Source organism: Meles meles, chromosome 18 (assembly GCF_922984935.1).
Source record: "Meles meles chromosome 18, mMelMel3.1 paternal haplotype, whole genome shotgun sequence".
Lineage (NCBI taxonomy): Eukaryota > Metazoa > Chordata > Mammalia > Carnivora > Mustelidae > Meles > Meles meles.
In genome coordinates, this window is record NC_060083.1 from 49,457,458 (window position 1) to 49,480,856 (window position 23,399).

General features: G+C 40.4%; 2 protein-coding genes across 7 annotated transcripts in view; one reads left to right on the plus strand and one right to left on the minus strand.

Annotated features, from left to right (window-relative positions):
- On the minus strand, positions 1 to 18,460 carry CCDC47 (coiled-coil domain containing 47). 2 transcript variants are annotated; one of them, XM_045984856.1, is made up of 13 exons: positions 18,272 to 18,460; positions 11,756 to 12,024; positions 11,203 to 11,310; positions 10,548 to 10,722; positions 8,756 to 8,877; positions 8,464 to 8,529; positions 6,133 to 6,234; positions 5,814 to 5,924; positions 4,984 to 5,069; positions 3,625 to 3,683; positions 2,965 to 3,074; positions 2,585 to 2,752; positions 1 to 1,717 (listed from the first exon to the last, which is right to left on the minus strand). In XM_045984856.1, exons 2-13 carry the CDS (start codon positions 12,017 to 12,019, stop codon positions 1,637 to 1,639), a joined length of 1,452 nt encoding a protein of 483 aa, XP_045840812.1. In that variant the 5' UTR covers positions 12,020 to 12,024; positions 18,272 to 18,460; the 3' UTR covers positions 1 to 1,636. The 2 variants fall into 2 exon arrangements, with proteins under 2 accessions (XP_045840812.1, XP_045840813.1); XM_045984857.1 differs by lacking the exon at positions 18,272 to 18,460 and having other exon boundaries at positions 11,756 to 12,045.
- A 233-nt stretch (positions 18,461 to 18,693) lies between these two features.
- Positions 18,694 to 23,399, plus strand: part of DDX42 (DEAD-box helicase 42) — a 40,858-nt gene continuing 36,152 nt past the window's right edge. The window contains exons 1-2 of one of the 5 annotated variants that reach the window (XM_045984848.1): positions 18,694 to 19,195; positions 19,857 to 20,010. In XM_045984848.1, the coding sequence (XP_045840804.1) occupies positions 19,018 to 19,195; positions 19,857 to 20,010 (332 nt within the window). In that variant the 5' untranslated portion in view covers positions 18,694 to 19,017. Of the gene's footprint in view, positions 19,196 to 19,856; positions 20,011 to 21,479; positions 21,563 to 23,399 lie in introns of those variants that run through there. The other 4 variants (XM_045984847.1, XM_045984852.1, XM_045984851.1 and 1 more) reach the window with 4 other exon arrangements.

Consider the following 23,399-nt stretch of genomic DNA (forward strand, 5'->3'; position numbering starts at 1 on the left):
TTTTTGTCAATTAGTTTAATATATGTCCATAGGTAGTTCATATGAATGCTTAAATTACAAAATTAGCTGCCATGGTCCAAATGGGTGGGACTTTAAGAAAGCTTTTAATAATCAAAAGATAGCTAAGCATATCAACTTTGATTTCTAAAATGTATTTTAAACTTTGTAAAACAAGGCTCATTCTAGAATTATATAGCATTAAAGTAATTAAATCTTATGTTATTTTGTTATTTTAATAACTTAATTTCATGAACTGTTAAAAAAAAATATTACATTTGCATCTCCTAGTTTACACATTTCTGCATTAACTTAGAGAAAAATCCAGGTGAAAAGTTTCCATGCAGTTACAAAGGCAGCAGTACACACTGCTTTCACAGCAACTGGTTATTGCCTCAGAACACACCTGCACATAAAGCATCAACAAAACAAAATCCACCCACCCCTCTCCCACCAAAAAACCCAACCTTTTCCCACCCCCAGCAAAAATTACCTGGTACAAGCAGTGACTTAAAAAATGCTTTCTTAAGTAGGAAGCATTTATAAAATGCAGAGATCTGAACAAGCTAAATGCTCGTGCAGATAGATGGGCCTCTCCCCCAAGAGTTCCTTCCTCAAGAGGCAGAGAGAACTCTCAATAGTTTAGGAAAGCTCATTTTTAAAAGTGTATTTATGCATATTCATGGCTATTTCTTTGAAACAATATACCTAGCCTCAACCGTGGAAGAAATAAAAGCAGAAGGAAAAGCAAAGGGACACGGCCGTAACACAGAGAACAAGCTTCTCTATGAACACGTCCAATAGGTTGCAACAACCAAGAAGGAGCAACGTGAGTAACTTCACACAGACCCACTGGTCTGACCTAGGTGAAGCGGTTAATTTTTCATGCATTTGTTACTCAAGGAAAATGAACAACCACTTAACTACGGCATTCACATTGTCATTAGCTCATGGTATCAGCTCAGGAAAAAACTGTGCTCCTGTACTACCTATCCTTAGAATTTTCCATGTATGTGTAAATATCCTAGACCCTATTAACACTGTCATCAGCACCTCCCACCTACAAAACATACACTGAACTACTTTATGTTTTGAGTCCCTGAAATTTCAATACCACATAGTGTTCTAAATTTTACTGTTTTACAAGGTTAATGTACACACAGAAGAAAATACCAAGCAATGTGTATTGTGCAATTCCAATAGTTATTTGTGGAATCTTGGTTTAAAGTCAGTCTTTATAGCCTTGCAACTACCCAGTTTAAACAACAAGCAACAATCTAATTATGCATCTATAAATTTCATGATATTTCTTCAAACATCAAAGCACTAAAAGCACTTATGATTCATGTTATAATTTTAAAAGTATTTTAAAACTACACAGATTCATATATCATTCCTTTTATAAAGTAATCAAAATAATTTGGTTATCTGGAAGAGAATTACTGAAACAGAGTCCTTCCATTGCATCTATAACCTCTGTAAAACTCTGAACCAAAACCAGAACAGGTGATGAAATAAGGATTTCTTGGTCACTCGGGAGTGTTTGGCCTTTAAGATGAGAAATGGACTGGTATTTTTTATGTTTCCCGTGAATTCAGAGCTTACAGGTAGCATCAGGACTCTGGTCTCTGGGATGATTCTACATGGCTTTCACTTTGATTTGTTTCATTTTCATTTGCTTCTTCTCTAACTTCTTTTGCTCACGTCTCAAGGCAGCTTCCTAGAGAAAGAAAGGGAATCCAAACTAAGCTCTAAGCACACACAGAAAAAACCAAAACTAGAACACTGCCTATATTATTCAAAAAACCTATAGTCTGTAACTTTCCAAAAGACAGTTATAAAAATTGCTAATATCTATGCTGGTTAATGAAAATTAGCTTAAAGTGAAGTAACAGTAACTAAAATCTCAAATTAGAAAGAAACTAAACACTACATTTAAGCAATTTTGTTATTCTGATTATTCCTATACCCAGGAAACATTAACCCAACTTTCATCATAACATTTACATGTTATCTGCCAAGGATGTGTACTTCAGAGAAAAGCTTAAGATTTTGTTTGTTTAGGCTATTAATGATGCATCTCTTCTTATAAGCATGGACATTAAACCTGAGCACAATACTTCAGTGCATAAATATAAACAAAAAATATTAGGATTCTCTAATTCTATAATCACATTAAACATTTTATAAAACAAGATGCATTGGTCCACAGGGCACATGTGCTGGCTTCTATTAAAATTCCCAATTTCTTTCAGTTAAGTGTTTGGCTTGAAAGATGAGAGCGGAACTTTCAAAATGGGATTGTGCTGGGGAAAGGATAATATATATCATTCTCCAGGATCACAGACTCCATCTAACCTGGTTTGAGGAAGACAGATTATTTATTGTTCTTAATTGTGCTATCAACTAAGTAATAATGCCCCAAGTGCAGAGAAAATGCTAAACTTTTAAGCCTGTGTGCATTCCTACACAGAATTATTACCTTTACAGTCAATGATGCATAATTAGAATTATGTTACCGTAATTAGAAGGCACCCTTCTAAACCCTAGTTTTACCATTAAGCAGGGTAAGAAACGCTGGTCTTACCTCCAGCCTGCGCTGTTTCTCAGGATCCTCCTCATTCATGATTCGCTCCTTCTCTGCTCTTTTCTTCTCCTCGCGCCGAGACTGTGCAGCTTCCTGTCTTTGCACATGCGTCAGCTTCAAGAAGTTTTCTTCCACTCGAGCTCGGTTTTTATCTGCTTTCTGTTTGCCCTTTTCCCCAAGAAACAAGACGATTCATAAGAAATCCATTTCAATCCAACAGAACCAAGTCCCAATTAGTATTCTTTTATAAAACTATTCCCATTTAGCACTTTGAGGTCAACTAGCAAAAATAAAATTGCTGAAATCATTGCTCTCTGACTCCCCCAGTGGGAAAACAACAATAAAAGGTGCCAACTTAAAATAAAGGCTGTGGGTCTTACCTCTCTGTTGAGTCGGAACTTTTTGGCTTTATCAATAGAATAAATCACCATGTTCATCAAGGGTAGCAAAGCCTCCATATCCTTTGGGTAAGTGTTACCTGAGCCAGGCACTGGAAAACAAAGCCATTTTCCTAGAGTTAATGGCAGCATTAATCCTTCTGGGTCACCCAACTCTTTTTTTCAATTAATTAATTAATCCCCCCCCCCCCCGCTCCTTTTTTTGGTATTAATAGACTCCTTTCTCCAAGTGTCTTAGGCGGCTAAAAGCAGCAGAAAATAGAAACTGAAATAAATAGAAGGATCTCTTATTGAAGAAACCCCAAAACCAACAAGCAGGCAGGCATGGGGTGGGTTGTTTTTTTTTAAAGATTTTTATTTATTTGTCAGAGAGAGAGAGAGAGAGAGCACAATCACACAAGCAGGCAGAGAGAGAGAGATTGAAGCAGGCTCCCCGCCAAGCAAGGAGCCCGATGCGGGACTCGATCCCAGGACCCTGGGATCATGACCTGAGCTGAAGGCAGTGGCTTAACCGACTGAGCCACCCAGGTGTATGGGGTGGGTTTTAATGTAGCTTTTTATGGCTGTCATAAAGGAACAATATGCTCCTTAAGATCCTCTCACAGAAAATGAAGAACTCAGGCAAGACTACAGAACACTTACCATTAAATGTAAACAATAGTGTCCTCTTAGTGTCAGGTAGCTTTAAAGGCTGACCTTCCCTGTCATAAAAGAAAGGCTATTTAGAAAGAACCTAAGAGAGATACTTCCCATTCAAGTCTATCACCCAATTCATTTAGATGAACAGATTCCTGCAGATAATCAGCACAGTATTTGGCTTGGCATCCCCAGTTACATATAATCTCAGAGCCTGAAGGAGCTGGTCCACTTGTCTTATCTGATGGATGCATTCCCAAGCGATCTTTATCCTATACCTGAACACCTCCAGTGATGTTCTCCAGGCAGGATATATTCCTCTCACCTGGGGAGCCAGAATGAGCCTATATTTAAGTATGATGACTATATTTTTAAAAATATTTTTGTTTATTTTGAAGAATTTTTATATTTTATTTCCAACTCCTACTCTATCTCCTTATAATGAAGCATCTTTATTTTTGAGTCAGGCTCAGAATAGATTTAGAAATGATCTACTATAGCATATATAATTTAGTTCTGACTCACCAAAGATTCCTTTGTAATCTTTAACTATCAACCCTCCCTCCTCCCCTCACACATTAAAGGCTTCGTCAATGTAACAACGTGATACTTTGCCCACAGTGTTGTTATTAAGCAAGGCAAGGAAGATGCAACACTATCCACAGGAATAAGGTCCTGAATAATTTTGACATACACCTAAAATCCAGATTGGCTTTTAACTGTATTTAACTCCACAGATTATGTGAGAGAAACCCTTAACCGAAAATTTAGGTCAGAACCAATTCTACACCAAGGGTAAACTTAAATAAGGATGTGATTTCAAGCAACAAATTTAAGCTCTGAATATGAATACTCAATATTACTCTAAAGCCAGAAACTCTGCACATTGAGAGCATCTGATAGTATACTAGAAAAGAATATAATCACCCAACTATTCAAAGAAGGAAGCCAAAAAGGCCATGAAATAAAATGCAGAGATCTGCAGTCAAACATAAAGCAAAATCACAGATTTGTATCATAAATTAAAAAGGGGGAAGAAAAAACTTTGACTACAAAAGACCAAGAGATTAGCAATTGCATTTTCTTTAGTATCTGCCAACCTGTAAAGAGTCTCATCTACCTCACTGAGTGGCTGGTGCATGCATGTGACCACACACTGCAAACTGGGGGGCTTATCTGTTTGTCTCCCATAAGTTTTCAGTTACCTTCATGACACATGCCGTCAAAGCGAAGGAAAGCTTAGAAAGCCTGTCATCAACTTCCCTCACTCATTTGGTAAGAAAAATTGCAGAAGCACCCTGCAGGTGTTTCAACACAGAAAGCTAGTGGGGACAGTTAATTTCAATATTTTTATCTCATACGTACTCTTGCATAATTTTTGGACCAGAGAACTGGTCTGAAAAATGAACGGATTCAATCTTGTCAGCATAGTGTGTAAGAAAGTGAACCATCTGAAATAAAGAAAAAAAAAATTTTTTAAAGTAGGGTTTGATGCATTTCCCTTTTTTTCATAATGATATTCACTCCTTAATCCTCCTTGATTTTTCACAACAGCATTAAGGTTAAAGCTTTTAAAAAATGAAATTTAAATACGATAAGGGATCTCTCTACGATGGAACTAGCACCTTTAGTCACACCAATGATCAAATTTCTTCTTATTGAGCAGCTGAAATTATATCTCAAAATAATGTTCTAAACAAGGATGAATGCATGAAGATAAAACCTAAAATAATTTCAGGGGATTCTTCATAAACACATCACCTTGAACTTACATTAGAACTGTCTTTGAGCTACTCTGTACTTTTGTGATGCTAAGATACGCTGGCTGTGACCATTCTATAACCAACAGAAAAAAATGGTTCTCTATACAGTTCTCCTCTTCTACACTAATTGAAGCTAGGAAAAATGGACTAAATGACATAGTGATAAGGATCAATGCTATAGTCCTTTTAGAAAAACTTGAAAGCCATTAGCAATCCTAGGAATAAATTGCTCTCGATTCAGAGAGAAGTACTTGACTAATCAAACTGTCTCTTTTGACAAGTTAATCTATCGCTTTAAGAAGGTATTTTAATGTTCGTGTGGGAAAGGAATGGAGCAGTGTCATAAAATGAAGAACGCTGTGCCGTGTGACTTTTAGGGGGAGTGCCTGTAATTGCTACGGTCTGCAAATGTAGGTCTTCTATTGCATTTACCTTTGTATCCATCATTCCCTCTGTGACTTCTCCCATCTCTGACAGGATGGCCAAGGAATCTGGCAGTCCATACTTTGCTCCAGACTTAGGTTTGTCACTACAAAACTCACTCTAGAGGAAGAAGTAATTGAAGGTAAGACATGATATTTTATTATGCACAAACTTTTTTTTCCTCAAGATAATATGTTCTGACCTATTTCAAAGTGGTGCTTAACAAGTCAAATGATATAATTAATTACGCTCTGCTTTGGAGTTGAAGGCCTATGTTAGTAAGGAGGAAGAGTTCTACACGTATTTGAGTGGGAACAGTGAGACATACCAGATCCTGCATCTCCTTCTGTAGTCGCACCAAGGCTTTCCGAGTGCCAACAGCAAATACATAGGTATCCATGTCTTCATCATTCATGGTTACTTTTATTTGCTTTAAAAACAACAACAAAACTCACCTGTTAGGTTCTGTGATAGGCAGAGTCCTTTGATGACCCCCCAGAGTCCCGCCCCCTGGTGTCTACATCCTCCCCTTGAATGTGAGAGGAACCTGTGAGTGTGGTGGCTATCACTCCTGTGATTATGTTGTGTCATGTGGCAGAGGGCTGCTGAGCAGATGACAGTGAGTTAGTCAAAAGGGACTTTATCTAGGAATGACCTAATCAAGTAAGCCCTCAAAAGGGTCTGCGTCCTAGTTGAAGAAAAGAGTTGAATTGGGAAAGGGCTTATGGGGGTGGGTGGGGGATGGAGACCATGTAGCAAAGACTTCAGAATGGTCTCTAGGAGCTGAATAGTTTCCAAACAGTAAGAAAATGGGGACTTAAAACCATGGGGAGCTGACTTCTGTCAACAACCTGAATGACCTTAAAAAGAGGACCCCAGCTCTCAAAATTCAAGTTGCTGAATATTTGGACTTGCTGGGAGGGCAGTGTATCCAGAGAGGGCCTGGCAGCCCTCTGCATACCACCCCGACTCCCATACCTTGCCTCTCTTCCATTTGGCTATTCCTGAATTGTACTCTGTCAATAAAAATGTTTTCCTGAGTTCTAGGAGCCATTCTAACAAACTACTGGACCCCAAAGAAGGGCCATGGGGACTCTTGATTTATAGCCAAGTACTCTCAGAAGTACAAGACTTGCCTGGGACCTGCAAGTGGCATCTGAAGTGTGAGCAGCCTTATGGATCGGAGACTTTAACCTGTGGAGTCTGGCACCAACTCCAAGTCAGATGTGAATTGAACTGAACTGTTGGACACACAGCTGGTATCTGGACAACCAGAGAACTGGCTGTTCATGTTGGAAAGCACCTCAGATAAACAGTTTTTAATATACTGCACTGGACCAGGGAGATAAAGTTATAAACCTCAAGAGTCTGGTATGATAAAACACCGCGCTATTTGTCATCCTAACTATATCTTAAAATGTCTGGGTCAAAAATGATCAGTATGTAGAGGGAAGTGTTAAAGTAGGGAAATATAACAAGGACCTGGAAAGATGGCAGCTCTGAAAGGAAAGGTTTTCTGCTCTTTCATCACTGAGCAGCAATTACACAAAACACCTAAACAAAACCCCGAAAAAGGGCTAAAAAACACAGAGAATCGTGTTTGTTGAGACTGTTTATCTTTGCAGAAAAAATAAGAGATAAAACAATGGCTGACTCAAGAAAAGATACTAAGTCTACTTCAAGAAAGAACTGAAAATGATTAAAACAACACTCTAAAGAGTAATTTCCACAAAAGGATAGCTGAAGATGCATCAAAATCTCCTCGTTTCCTACCTAATAAGACAGTTATCTAGTAGGAGAAAGAATGACAGGACTCTTAACTGATAAGGCTTTAAAAATTAGTGGATTAAACCAACCATCAGTGGCCATATTAGAAAAACTAAAATAAGTAAAAGATATAGATTTGCAACTAAAAATGAGACCTTTAAAATAATAACATGAGTTTCGATCTAATGACATTTCTAAGTATCTAATCATATTACTAATACAGTATTTGTTAACCAAATACTACTTTGTATTTTGACATATATGAAGACATCTTTTCTTCTAGTTTACATAAAAGAAACTGTACTTTTTAAAAAAGAAACTGTATTTTTAAGTATATTTTGGTTTCTCATAGCAGTGGGAGCCAGCACAATTATCTGTTGAATGAATGAAGGGGGGGCGGGATATGGCATTTCTGGCAAAGGATACAATTTTCAGATTAACATGTTGATTTAAATAAAGGGAAGAAGATATACAAAACAATAAGGTCCCCAGATCATGATTTGAACTCATTCAGCCCAAGATGTATTATTTGAAGCAAAATATATTTAAGCAACCCACCTTACTGTCAAAGATAAAAGCATTCATGAGGCACAGAGTAAGATGTGAGAGCAAACTGTGACAACTGTTTTCCCCTCCATCATCCAGGCTGATTCAGCGAATTTACCTAGTGATAGAGTATTATCTCCTTCCCTACCAAAAAAAACACATGTTCCCTACTCTCCGTGGTTGGTACACTAAGTGGAAGATAAGCCATCAAAATAGAAAAGGGTCCATTTTCAACAAGGGACCCAAGTTGCTTCAAATTCAAACAGAATCCATCCAGGAATGGAATAAGCTCTAAGAAGTTAAGAATTTAATCTGTACAGAGAAGACCAGCAGGTAGAATACATACCACTTGATCACTCACTGGTCTCATCATCCGGGCCAGGACATTCAGTAAGTCTTGTCTTTTGAGGAACTGAAAAAACAAAAGAATAGTTGCAACTCTTTTTACTATAAAGAAAAGAGCGTGAAGGGAGAATCGAATATTTTAAGAAATATAAGCTACATTTGCCAATTAGTAGAAAGATGATTTTTACATTTTATTTTTAGCTAAAAAAGGATGAGACAGTGAATTTGGATTTGGAATCACACTGGAAAACAATTAAGGAAGATACACATTGTACCAGAAATTCCATACTTACTCTCAGCTGGATAAGCATCCCTTCACAGCACACTCGACCAGAACACCACAGGTTATAGATATGCTCATTCTCCTGATTCAGCTTCCCTGTGCTTGTGGCTTCTTTGTTAGTTCCATCATCCCCTGGGGGTAAAACCACTTAATGTGATCTGCTGAAAATGTGGGGGCTTTACTATCTTACAGAACTCTCCTTTGGACATAAAATAGATGGTCATCATTCCTTTTAATACTCTTTGTCTCCATCAAAACACTATGGACTCTAGGGCGTGCCTGGCTAATTGAGTTAGTAGAGCATGGGACTCTTGAACTCCAGATTGTGTGTTCAAGCCCCACGCTGGGTGTAGAGATTACTGAAAAATGTAATCTTAAAAAAAAAAAATCACGGACTCTACTAGTCTTACTTGTTAATGATGATTAGCTTGGAATATAAATTTCTCAAAAGTAGATGTAAAATGGAGCAAAGTCAGTTTAAATGTCTCTATCAAAGGTTAGACAAAACAAAACTCCTATGCAGTGAATAAAAAAATACCATTAATAAGAACTATTCACCGATCCCTCCTGTGTCTCCTATGGATTAACTTTAACCAAGTTTAGTTTTCCAACAGCAACATGGTAATAGTGCTATTAAAAGCTGTATTTTAGATCTAGAACGGACTCAAATTCCAATCATTTCTTCCTTCATTTAATTCATTTAGTGTATAAAAGAAATTGTTCAATGACACAAGGTAAAGCAGACCAACACACCAAATGAAAACACATAAGAGGTAGTGGAAGGCATTAAAGACTGTTCATTTTTTCCCCTAATTTCCAAGTCAAAAAGGACCCTGAAATACTTTGGTACAGGGAAGAGCAAGCATGGACACGAAAAGCAGACAGACTAGGTTCTAATATCATGGTTGCAATTTAATAGTTTAGACAAATTTTAATCTTCTGGACTTTAGTTCCTCCTTAAGAAAACAGAAACTATATCCAACTGAGAGTATTGTTACAAAGATTAAATAAGAAACAATGTATGCAAAGTACCGAGCATAACACAGAAACAGTCTGCTGAAGAGCTGAGATGGATACTTGCTTACTAAAAGTAAACAAGTATGAAAGGCCAAGCTGAGGCGCTTACTCCCTACACTACCCAAGTACAGGGCTTCCTCTAAGGTCCTTCAGTGTATACCTTTTCAGGGGATCCAAAACTAAAGTTCCCAGAATGTGAAGAAATTCTAAAGGATTTCTAATTTCTTTTTTTTTTTTTTAAGATCTTATTTATTTGACACAGAAAGAGAGAGAGATCACAAGTAGGAAGAGAGAGAGGGGAAGCAGACTCCCCGCTGAGCAGAGAGCCTGATGCCGGGCTTGATTCCAGAACCTTGAGATCTCCACCTGAGCCGAAGGCAGACGCTTAACCCACTGAGCCACCCAGACGCCCCAAGGATTTCTAATTTCTAAATGATGAAATGAAAACATTTATGAAGCTACCTGAGGTGTCAAAATTCCTTTTTACCAGGCAGACTTCTATCAACTTGTTTTGATAGCACTGATTATCTCATTCCAATCAGAAGAGGTTAATCAATAACTGCTAACTGGCAATTACTGATTGATGAAAAATTAGAAGATTACTTCATAAATGCAATTAATTCAATACATGAGACCTAATAAAAACGGAATCCTTCCTGAGAGGAAAAAAAAGCATCCTCTTCAGCAGTCCATGAAAGCAGTTAGATGCTGACACTGAGGAGAATAAACAGTTCTTACCAGGTGGTGATCAGGCATGCAGCTGGACTTGTATTAGCCTAACTTACCTACTAAGGTAAAGTTGCTCTCCAAAAGCTCTCTATGAGTATTAAACCAGGCTTGAGCAAGACGGCTGTTTTTATTCTTCCCAATGATATAATTCATGATATAGGCGAGCAGTCCAGTCACCATCAAAATTTCTAGATAATAACTCTCCCAACTGTTCTGGAGGTGTGCAGGCACCTAAAGATGAACAATCATTCCACTTAATGTTGGGTGAGGTTGAAGGATGGAGTCTAACTCATGGGATAAAGGGGAATAAGGGAAATGGATAATTTAGGTAACTGTCACTGAATATGGTTATACGTTGACACATATGTCCATTTTGGTCAGCTTTTGGAAAGATTCTTTAAGGAAATGTTAGGACAATTAAATGGAATGAAAAGCTGGAAAGCCCTTTCTATTAAACTTGATTCTGAGTCCTACCAACCAAATAAGCCCAGTTTCTAGTCTCTTCATCATTCCTTGATAAGTAAAACTAGAAGACTAGAAAAAAAAAACATAGGGGTTGCTTCTCTAGGTGTGGAGTTTTATCATCAGAATTGATGTCAAATTCTCACTATTACATCAACACCAGCTACATGTCACTAATTATATTTCTGGGATTAATAACAGCCAGATATTTTGTTGGTTAGTCTGGAATTCAGAATCTGGTATACCTACATCAACAATTGTTATTGGGTCTTTATTTTTGCTAGAAGAAGTATCTGGTTTGTCTTCATAACCTTCAAATTCTTCATCATCATATGGCTCACTCTCTGTATCTCCCTCCTACAAAAACGAGGAACAATCTGTTTTCCCCTACAAATGTGCCCAGCAATTGCATCTCATTTTTGTAGGCAACATTTGTAGAGGAAAACAGAACATGTAAGAAGCAGCACAGAACACAGAAATATTCCATGTTTGTAACAAATGGTAACTCTCCATGCATTTGAACTCTAACATAATTCCCACCTACACACAGGATCTGTTCTCCACCCCTTCCAACCAGGCTCTCCATAGAGAAGAAAAATACAATTCATTCTTCTATCAATGTAAAAGATGGAACATACCACAAAACATCTAGAAGAACTCCGCCTACTGAACAAAAGTGAAGACAGCAGAGAGTAAAGATCTCCTTAGATCTGGGTGTTACTTTTAATGTCTGGAGAAAGTGCCAGTTACAAATCTTCCCATCCTTCTTCCACTTTCCCAAAATCAAGAAAAAGAACCTCACCTGGGTATCTGTATCTTCAAAATCTCCTTCTTGGTTTTCATCCTGCCCTTCTAACTCCACAGTGGTCTCGTCTTCATCATCTTCCGTTGTTATCACCCGCTGAGGATTTTCAGTAACAGAATCTTCTGTGACATCCTCGAATTCAGCAAAGTCATTATCGTCATATTCTACTATGTCTTCCTCATCCTCAAAATCATCAAACTTGGCTTCAGAGACACTCCCGAACACCAAAAGGACAACACAGAAAGCAAGGAAGGCTTTCATTGCACCTAAAAATGAGTTAAAAAAAATAAACCCAAACCCTAAACGGACAGCCATTCTTCTATACATACTAATCAAATTTTGTAAATAGTTAAAAAATAAATCTGTGACCCTCCTGCTTTTAAAATTTTAATATAATTCATTTCAGATAGCATTATATAAAGAGCAATGAGGTGAGGGGCAAGAGGACTGGGTTCTAGTCTGGACTCTTGTCACTAGTTATCTGTGAAATCTTGGACAATCATTTAATTTCTTTGGTTTCTTTTATTATTATTATTTGTGGATTTTTAAAAAAGATTTTATTTATCTGTCAGAGAGAGAGAGTGAGTGTGTGCACAAGCAGGGGGAGCAACAGGCAGAGAGAAAAGCAGGCTCCCCACGGAGCAAGGAGCCCAATGTGGGACTTGATCCCAGGATCCTGGGATCATGACTGGAGCCAAAGGCAGACGCTTAACCGACTGAGCCACCCATATGTTCCTTTAGGTTGATTTCCATTAACACTATGTATTAATCCTAAGCATTTAGGAATTGGGAAGTAGTATAATGAAATAAGAACAAAATGCAACTATTTATCTATTAGCAGTTATTCGTGAATAGAAAAAACCTTTCATCCTTAGGTCAACTTTGTGTGTGATATATGAACATCATCATCATCAAAGCAAACATTTAAGATACAAAAGTTCTAGGCCCTGCCCTAAAAGCTTTATAAAAAGCCACTAACTTAATCCTCATAACAACCCTTTGAGAAAAGTAGCATTAACATCTCCGTTTCACAGATAAGTAAAATGAAGCACAGAGATGCTAAGTAATACAGATACCAAGTGGCACAGAGCTATGATTTGATCCCAGTTATTCCTCCAGAATCCCTACTAGGAACCACTTCCTCAACCGGCTTCTCAAATGCAGGCCAGTGGCTGTGATTTCACATCACTTAAAAGTAGTAATTTTTTTTCTAACAAAATTGTTCCTAGTGTACATGATGGAATTAAATACATCAGCATTTCACAGCTTTCTGAAAAGAATAGGTATTCCACAATCTAAACAAGTTTCTGAACCAACAAATATAATGAAATCATATCTGTGACAAAAATGTGCCAAATGATATGAAAACATAGATGACAATGAAATCATCATACCGAACAGGTTAAAACTACCAAAAAAGGGAGTACATGTGATCTAGAGTTTGAAGAGTACTTAAGAGTTAAACCATCAAATCTGTTTAGGCTATATTTCTATCTATATTATCTATATTCCTCTCCTCTCATCTAAACACCAGCCTTATAGCACCGGTTGTGTAACAGACATGTCCATTTCTGTGCTCTACACACTTTTTCTGAATAGGGTCAAATAATAAATATTTTAGGCTTTGTGTACAACATACTGTTCTCCATTACACGTTCTTTTTTAAAACAACCCTTTCAAAATGTAAAAACCATTCTTAGTTCATACGCTATACAAAGACAGTCTGTCTTTCAGGCTACAGTCTGCTAACCACTGCCCTACAATCATCTCAAAATTAACAGATACCTAAATTTCTCTATCTCTATGTTAACATCAATCCCATTTTTCCAGTCTTACTTGTTGAAAAGAGCAAGATATCTACTTTCTCATTTCCTTTTCTCCTTCATATCTAATCAGACATCAAATCCTTATGGTTCCTTGTTTGGTTCCCAAAGCCACCATGACAATCCAAGTTATCAATACCTGCTGAAGAATCAGTGTTATCCTAAATGGTCTCCCCTTCTCAATTCTCTCCCTATTCCCTACTTCTCTTCCCAAAAAAACACACTGCCTTTCTAAAACACAACTTTTGTTACATAAGAATTCAATAACCATGAAAGGCTAACCAATTCCTACAGAATATTACAAACTCTTCTGGCTCTCACTGCTTTCCATAAGATGATCCTACCATATCTAATCAAATGTACCCTCACTGAACATATCGCCACATCAAATACTATGCCAAGAGAAGGAAAATATCATAAATTTGCATGATACTTTAGCTTCAAGATGTGTTACTAAAAGTATTACTTGTGATAGTAAAAGATTTGAAACTGTGGGTACATACAAAAAACACATTTATTTTTTGTCCATTAAAAATTGATACAAATGGGGTGCCTGGGTGGCTCAGTGGGTTAAAGCCTCTGCCTTCGGCTCAGGTCATGATCCCAGGGTCCTGGGATCGAGCCCCACATCAGGCTCTCTGCTCCGCAGGGAGCCTGCTTCCTCCTCTCTCTCTGCCTGCCTCCTTGCCTAGTTGTGATTTCTCTCTGTCAAATAAATAAAAAATATTAAAAAAAAATCGTTACAAATGAATTAAGAACCCCTCTTGTTTTAGAAGCAAATACACAAAAACGAAAAGGTTTAGAAGGACGTGTATTTATATATAAGTAGTTATTTTGTATGGTAAGATAATGGGCATTTTGCCTTTACTTTTAAATTTTTCTATGATGTGCTTTTGTGAAAAGTTCTTTAAAAAAATAAAATAAGGGACACCGGGGTGACTCAGTTGGTTAAGCATCTGCCTTTGGCTCAGGTCATGATCCCAGAGTCCTTGGATTGAGTACCATATCTGGCTCCTTGCTCAGCAGGGAGCTTGCCTTCCCCTCTGCCTGGCTCTCCCCCTGCTTATGCGCACATGCACACTCTCTTACTCTCTCTCTCACACATAAATAAAATCTTTTTTTTTTTTAAAGATTTTTATTAATTTATTTTACGGAGAGAAAGAACACAAGTAGGCAGAGAGAGAGGGGAAACAGGCTCCCCACTGAGCAGAGAGCTGTGCGGCTAGATCCAGGACGCCGAGATCATGACCTGAGCCGAAGGCAGAAGCTTAACCCACTGAGCCACCCAGGCGCCCCAAATGAAATCTTTAAAAATAAAAAAGAAAGAAGAAAAGCATGGTTCCTGTCCTCAAGAAGAGGTGCTGCAGACTACGTGGTAGCTATAGCACAGAGCCCTGGTATCTTAGAAGTCTGGTAAAATGGAGCATTGGGTTTATAGACCCAAGGCAGGGAAATTGGGCTAGGAAGGCAAGCAAGAGCCAGATCATGCTATCCTTACTTAAATACCACACGAAGAAGTTTGGGTGCTTAGAATCAAGTAAGAATTTAGGTAGGAGAGTGGCACTTTCAGATTTGCAAATTAACCCTGATAGCTCATAGGTAGGGTGAACTGGGCTTCAGGTGGAATGTACCTGAGGCAGGAAAAATAAAAGGGGCTGAGATAGTTAGATAAGAGATAAAACAAGACTGAACTGGCAGTGCTATTGGGGATGAACAGGAAAACAACTTGACAGATACTAAGATTTATACTGGTCAGCATAAAGTGACTGGATACAGAAATGTGGGAAAGGAAGATCTGGGTGATTCTAAGTTTTGGCTTGATTCATAACTGAACAAAGTCATCTTGGAGATAAAGAACAAAGGAGGAAAATTGTGGGGGGAGGATAAATTAAATTTAGTACCTGTTGAAAAGTTTGGAGTGTTTTCAGGTAGTATGTTAGATGATTAACATTTACCTCTTGATTTTCACAAACTCCCTATAAAAAGGAATTATTACCTATTTTACAGAGGGAGAAAAGGAAGTAGTTTGAAACAGAAGTCTGGAGTTCAGGACAGAAGCCTAACTAAGATGGAAACAGAGATGATGCCAGAATAGATGAAATCCCCAGAGAGTATTATGAATTAGGTTAAAAAACAAACACCAAAACTCTTGAAACAAATCATAACAGCTAAGAGGTGGGCATAATGGGAAGAACTGGAATGGGAAACTAAGAAAGAATGGTTAGAAAAAAAAAAAAAAAAGAGGGGCACCTGGGTGGCCAATCAGTTAAGGGTCTGCCTTTGGCTCAGGTCATGGGCCCAGGGTCCTGGCATGGAAGCCCGTGTCAGGGTTTATGCTTGGTGGGGAGCATACTTATCCCTCTCCTGCTGCCTGCCGCTCTGTATGCTTGTACTCTCTCTCTCTCTGTCAAATAAATATAATATTTAAAAAAATTTTTAAAAAGAGTAGATGTTAAAAAGTTCTCATCACAAAAAAAAAAAGAAAAAAGAAAAAAAAGAAGGGACTCTCGTCAAAGTGGTATCATAGAAGTCAAAGGAGAAGCATATTTCCAAGAAGGAACAGAACTCAGTTTTAATTGCCGCAGAAAATTCAAGCAAAATACAGACCAGAAATTTCCAAATACTTGTAACAAAATCATACTGGCAACTGCAAGGAAGTGGTCAAGATGGAAGCCAGAATGCAGGGAGTTGAATGAGGTGAGTGGGTGGTAAAGGGAGTGAGCCCTACTCTTTCAAGGTGCTCTGGGATAGTGAATATTTTGTATCTCATATTTACAACACTGTAGACTCTTAAAAGAATCAGTTCACTATCAAAGGTTATTGCCCAATACCTTATAATCCATGGCTGATCAAGAAATATACTTAAAATTAGGGGCACCTGGGTGGCTCAGTTGGTTGAGTGTCTGCCTTCTGCTCAGGTCATGGTCCCAGGGACTGGGCTCCCTGCTCAGTGGGGAGTCTGCTTCTCCCCCTGCCCCGCCCCCTGCTCATGCTCTCTCTCTCTCTCAAATAAGTAAATAAATCTAAAAAAAGAAAGAAAGAAATATACTTAAAATTGAACGAAATGCATAAAATTTGAAAGGCACAAATAATGTGAGAAATGCCATAAAGGACAGGCCAACGGCATATCCTTTCCAATATCTGGTCTTGGAGGTGAGCACCAGGTTAATACAAACCTTAAAGAGGTTTGTGATATGTCTCCAACTATCTCTAGTTCCTTTAATAATCTTTTATTATAGCCAAAAGTGGAAGAAATATGAAAAAGAGCATATACTTTGGGTGAGTTACATTTGGTTTAAAACATCAGCAGTACCATTTACGAGCCATATGATCTTGTACTAATTACTTAAAATTCCCTGTTCCCCACATACCTATTCACTATTTGCCTCATAAGGCTGTAGCTGGTATTACAAGAGATATGTGCCCGGCATACAGAAGGCATTCAATAAATATTCTCCTTACTTCCTTCAAGCCCTGTGCCTATGAACACCCTTTAAGATTTAAAAAACTTAACTCTTAGTGCTTCCCTGTCCAGATCTCAGTCTTATACTTTTTCAAATAGAAGCAAATAAAGATTAACATTGGCACAGACAACTTGAATAACTGCCAAAAAGTCATCATTTCAAATCACAACTTCCAGTTAGAATGTTCACACCATAGAAACATTTCTAAGATAACTCAGCACTGTAACACGGCTTCTTCAAGGTTATTTAGGTTAAAGTTATCCAAGCCACTTATATCTTGGCCTTCCTTCTGAGAAGTTTCTCTGCTGCACCTGTCATCTCATTTTTCAAAGGCACAACTCCCTGCCAGGCCTCCCAGTCCTGAGAGTCCTGGGGCAGGGAACACAAGCACTAACAGGTCTGGTTTGGTTATCTCCCTAGCTCACTGGATGGTCTCTGGGTAACTGCGTCTGTACTTAAAAATCTAAAGAGGAATAAGTGAGGGAAATCATTCCTTGTTGTCATTTTATTATTACTATTTTTTAAAGATTTATTTGTCAGAGAGAGAGCGAGAGCACAGGCAGGCAGAGGCAGAGGGATAAGCAGGCTCCCTGCTGAGCAAGGAGCCCAATGTGGGACTCGATCCCAGGAGGCTGGGATCCTGACCTGAGCCGAAGGCAGCCGTTTAACAGACTGAGCCACCCAGGCGTCCCCCCTTGTCATTTTAGATTAGGCCTTTCTGACAACTACCAGACTTTTGGAAAACATGTAGACATTTCCCTGTCTCCTTATACCCCTCGGATAAAAACGGGCTTATGTCAGAAACCTTCAGAGAAAACTAGCCAGAGGTTGTTGCTTCTGTTAAGCCACTGGGGTCTAGTCTTTCCCACCATGGAGAATCAATTCATCCTAACGGTAATACTCCATTCTTCCTGTTGCACCCTGTAGCTTCCTGTAACTTTGCCCTTCTAGCTGGCATTTGCCCGTAGCTCTGCAGGCAAGTTCTCAAAAACGTCAAAATCACCCCAACCCCGAAGACCAAGAGAAAAATGGGCCTTGGGGTGGACGAAGTTTGTTTTCTGTTTTTAAGAACGCCAGGAGAGGTGAGAAGGCGCGATCCATGTCACCCCGGGCCTGACTTAGTGGGGCTGGGTGGGAAACGGGACCTGGCTAGGCCACGCAACTTAAAAGTCGTTGCTCGGCCTGGCCGGGCCCCACCGACTAACGCGTCAAGGCCCGTTTCGTACCTGAACTGCGGCTAGAACCCGGCCCAGCGCTCCTGCAGCCGCCGCTTCTCGGACCGGCTGCCACCTAAGCGGTCACCGCGGTTTTACTGCCCCCGATCTCTCTAGGACGCAGCCGGACCAGGTAGCTCAGTCACGCTGAGCCACTCTTCACGTAGTCTCCGGCATCCGTTACGTAGAATGCGTGCGGACTGTCCGCGCTTGCGCGCGGCGGAGGGGGGCGGGGTAGCGGGCCGTGGCCTCGGAACCGCGCGAGACCTCCTCCTTCCCCGCCCAGCGGAGGCAAGGTGGGGCTGCTGGGAAAATTACATAATCCTGGCCCCTTGGCCGGAACTGTCCACACCGATCCCCGCCCTCTCCACTAGGGTTCAGTCGAGTTATCATCACTCTAAACTGGTGCTCCGGAAGCTAAAAGTGGCCATGCTCTGTGAGACCACGTGGCCAGAGGCATGCGGAGAAATGTTGCCTAGGTCGTATTTGCAAAGGACCAGAGTTTAGGGAGTCCACAATTTTATGTATATGTGGCTTCCGCCCAAACCCTTTTCTTGGGATTTCTAGGCGTCTGTCATTGCTACGCTTTCTTCACCCCCTAGGCCGACCTCCTGGACTACGAGCACGCCCCAACAGCAGCGTCCGCTGAGTGAGTGGTCTGTGAGGCGTTATGGAGCTTTAAGGTCCGGAGCCCGCGGCACCTTCCGGGAGCCGTAGCCCCAGGCCCCGCCCTTCGGCCCGCGCTCTCTGCACTGCGCATGTCAGCTTTGCGTTCCCCTCCCCCCCGGTCAGCAACGGGTCGAGAAGCGGCGGCGGCGGCGAAGGGGGCGGAGAGGAAGGAGCGCGGCGGACGCGGCCTGGACCGCGCGTACTCTGGCCGTGGGATTCTCTCCGCGTCGGCGGTAGTATCAGCTGCCGCTGCAGCGACAGCGGCAGGTCTGTGCGACGTGGGCCTGGGCTCGGGGTCGCTACCCCTTGGGGCCAATGGAGGCAACTGCGGGGCCTAGCGAGGACCAGGGAACCTCGGCCTCGCTTAACAAAAGAGCCTGCGGAGCCTCGGGGCACCGGCGGCTCAGGGGGCCGGGAGGGGTGGGTGTGCGAGGCAGAGGCCTCCGAGGGTCCTACCCAATCTCGTCGCCCTCCCACGACTCCCGCTTCTCCCATAACTCTCATTGTGGCCCAGTTGGCGGCTTTCGGGAGGCGGCGCTCCTCCGCCCTGCTATGAAAGGGATTTGCAGGGTGCCGGGCTCCGAGTAGGAATATCCACAAGGAGGGTTCTGACCGAAGTCGGCAACATTTGGCAGATGCAAGCCTCCATATCAGGGGACCCGATAGGTAAAAGTTGCCAAATCGAAAGACGGTATAAACGTAGTCAGTGATCTTTGTGCAACCTTGAGTACATCACTGTTGTCGCACAAACTTTTTTTGCGGCCTATTTAAGAGCCTATCTGATGCCAGTAAATAATTTATATGGAGTTGCAAGCATACGCACCAGCAATATAAGGAGGAACTGTTGTGCTGGTTGAGAGTTCTGGGGAATTACAGCTTTTCATATCACCTTAGTGAAGCATTCCCTCTTTGCTCCTCACTCCTTTAGGTGATCATTCAATTTCCTTTGGCTGTATGTTGTGTTTTGTGAATGATGTTCCTGTGTGTATTCTCCATACGCGTACCCTAGAGCTTCTAAAGGGCAGAGTTTATGTCTTAATCTGCTCTAACTTTGCAGAGCCAAGCCCAGTTCTGGCACATAGGTGAGCAATATGTATTTTATACAAAAATTAACTTTAAGATTTTCAGCGATGGGGGAAAAAAGTATGTTGTGTTTTCTTTCACCTAGGAGGGGCATTATATGGTCTGATCTACAGTTCATTCGAGGAATTTTTTTGTTGAGGTCAGCTGTGTGCCTATTCCCCAGCACTGTTCTGTGTCTGTGACCCCTGCCCTCCTGAAACTTACTTTCTTTTTGGGGAAAGAAAGATAATAAATTATACTGTATATTAGAAGGTGATTACTGACTTAGGTTTAAAAAAAAAGGGGGGGGAATGGGAAGGTACTGCATTTTGAAATAGGACAGGCAGGGTGGTATTTACAGACCAGCTGATATTTAAGCAGCCTAGAAGGGGGTGAGGGAGTGAACTCACCAAGTGTCAGGGGAAAGGAACAGTCCAGGCAGAGGGAACAGCAATTGTAAAGACCTTGAAGAGGACAGTGGCCTGTTAAGAGGAATAGAAGATCAGTGTGCTTTGGAGCATTGTGAGCAAAGGAGGAGGAGTAGGAGATAAGGTCCGGGAAGACCTGGGGGCGGGAACACCAGAATAACCAGGAACTTTTAGGCTATTAGGAGGATTTCACTTTATCTCTGAATGAGGCTTTTGAGCAGAGGAATGGGAAGATCTGACTGACATTGTAATGATTTAGTGTAATTCATGGAGGAGTGCATTTGTTTTTATTTTAGATATGTCAAATTCATAGAACCATCTTAGTTCTTTAAGCTAACAGAGAGGAAAGAGATGCTTCCAAAATAAGTATAACCAGAATTTACTTGTATTTGGCTTTAGAAGAAAAATGAAGAAATTCTGCAGGTGTGTACAGATTCTCATTAAAGAGCTGCCCAGTGTATAGTGTCTGAAATGTTCTCAAGGCAGATTATTAGATAGAATAGATGCTAATCAACTACCTCCAGCCAGGACTTTCTCCTATTCCAGAAACACAACTGATAAAGTAACATGGTTTTATAATCAGTTGTTTTGTAATTCACTATTTTTAAAGGCATTAAGGTCACAGCTTATTTTCTACCATTGCCCAAAAACATAAACTCTAGACAAATAATCTTATGTTCCATGCTTATTCTGTCTTTGCTTATTCTTCCTAACCTTTGCTGTTTCTAGCTTTCTCCTTAAAATGTTTTCTTCCTTCACACTTCTCTAATCAGCTTGCATCTTCTGTGCCTAGCCTGGGGTTCTAGTTCTCTTAGAAAGCCATCCCTGCTTGTCAGCTCTTCCTGATCTTGGACATCTTCAGCGTCATGTGGCACGTATGTGTGGGATCTGAGAGTTGAAAGAGATAAGTCTAGCTTGATATTCTCCATTTACTGGTGGAGAAATTGATTTCTGGAGAAATAATAATGCTAACTATGACGGCTAATACGTATTGTGAACTTCTTTGTGCCTTGCACTTCTCTGTGCCAACCTTTGTTCTAAGTGTAATTTTGTAATTTCAGGTTTTCACACTCACCCTGTCAAGTAGGTGACATTCTTACCATCTCACTAGAGAAACCAAGTAACTTCCAGAGGTTCACATCAGGTTAGTGGCAAAGCTGGAGTTTGAACGTAGCCTGGCTCCGTAGTCTGTGATACTTTACTGTGCTGTTACGATTTTCTGCTAAATCATAGCATTTTAGTACCTAGAATCGTACCGAGTGGGACTTTATGCTATCTCCTTGGCCAAGTTATTAATCTCCTTGGGACTCTTGCATATTGAATAAACAATGAGTACATACTGTGGAAAACAAGAGATTAAAAAAACAAATAAGTCTGCTTCTTTACCTGTGAAACCTATAACTTAGAGTTGGAAAGATGAAATTAGAACACAAATAGTAATGATTAAGTGTTGGGTGTTTTAAGACTAGAAAGGGAGTTTGAGGAATGAGCTGCCGCTTCTCTGGGGGAGTCATTCATGTCATAGTTCTAGGAGTTGGGCTTTCAAGGATAGGACTTTGGTAGACAGGTGTAGTGAGAGATTGGTGGGGAAGGAATTCAGGTTAAGGGAAGAGCGTTTACCAAAGTGCATGGTTTTCTTGAAACATGCGTATGGGCAAACCCTGGGAGATAAAAATGGTGAAGTGTGTAGTTTGTTGGCACAGTGGAGGGTCTCATTCCAGCTTGATTGACCAAGTGGAGAACTGTTGAATTGAACGGAATGACAGAATGAGAAATGTGCAGCAGGGAGATTTGGGGCCAGGATCTGAAGGACCTGGAAGAAGGTTGTTGCTGAGCATATGAACGCTCACCACCCTTGGGTGTGACTTTCCCTACTTCCACAGTATTAACAAACCAAAAGAGGTGGAAATTTGTTTTCTCTTTTGCTACTTATGTTTGGCTATTACTTCATTATTTTGTACTTTACCACATAGAGTCACTTCTCATAGATGATAAAATATTTGCTGGTTTTAGATGCAGCCTCTAGAAGTACATCACCATGACTTTTCCGATAAAACAGACATTCTTAGAGGCGCCTGGGTGGCTCAGTCAGTCAGGGATCTGCCTTTGGCTCAGGTCATGGTCTCTGAGTCCAGTAGGAAATCTGCCTCTCCCTGTTCCCCTCCTCCTCCCCACTGATGAGCATGCATGCTTTGGCACTCGCGCATGCTCTCTCAAAGATGTTATTTATTTGAGAGAGAGCTCACGTGAGGTGAGGGGTCGAGGGAGAAGCAGACCCCCCACTGAGCAGAGAGCAGGATGTGGGGCTCCATCTGGGACTCTGGGATCATGACCTGAGCCAAAGGCAGATGTTTAACCAACTGAGCTACCCAGGTGCCCCAGTAAATAAAATCTTTAAAAAAGGGGGGGCATTCTTAAAACAGTAGAGTTGAGGGGGTGGAGTGTTACTTGTCCAATGTCAGATATCAAATATCAGTCACCTTAGAGAGGCCTTACTTGTATTCTTTCTCTCTGTAATAGCTTACGTCTTCTTGCTTGCCTTTTTCTGTTTCTGCTTCTGTTTTTGCTACCAAAACAGATAAACTCCTGTTTTGGAGTTTATCTGTTTTGGTAGCACTTTTAGTACCTGAAATTATGATTTGGTTTTTCTTTCTCCTGGACCAGGCCAAACTCTGAGGGCTGGGGCTGTTTCTGATTGTTATTCTATTCAAAGCGCCTAGAACAGTACCTGGCAAAATAGGCACTCAGTACATTTTGAATCATTGGTGACTCTGGCAATGGTATAGTGGCTGGAGAGCGGACTTGTTAGGAAATTATTGCTATAGTGGAAATGGAAGTGGGAAGGAGAGGTGTCGCTCATAGTGTTGACACCTAAGAAAGTAGTTAGTGATCAGTATAAAACAATGTTAGTTATTATTAAGACCAAACTTAGGTTGTTCACTTTTTTTTCTTTTTAAAGATTTTATTTATTTATTTATTTG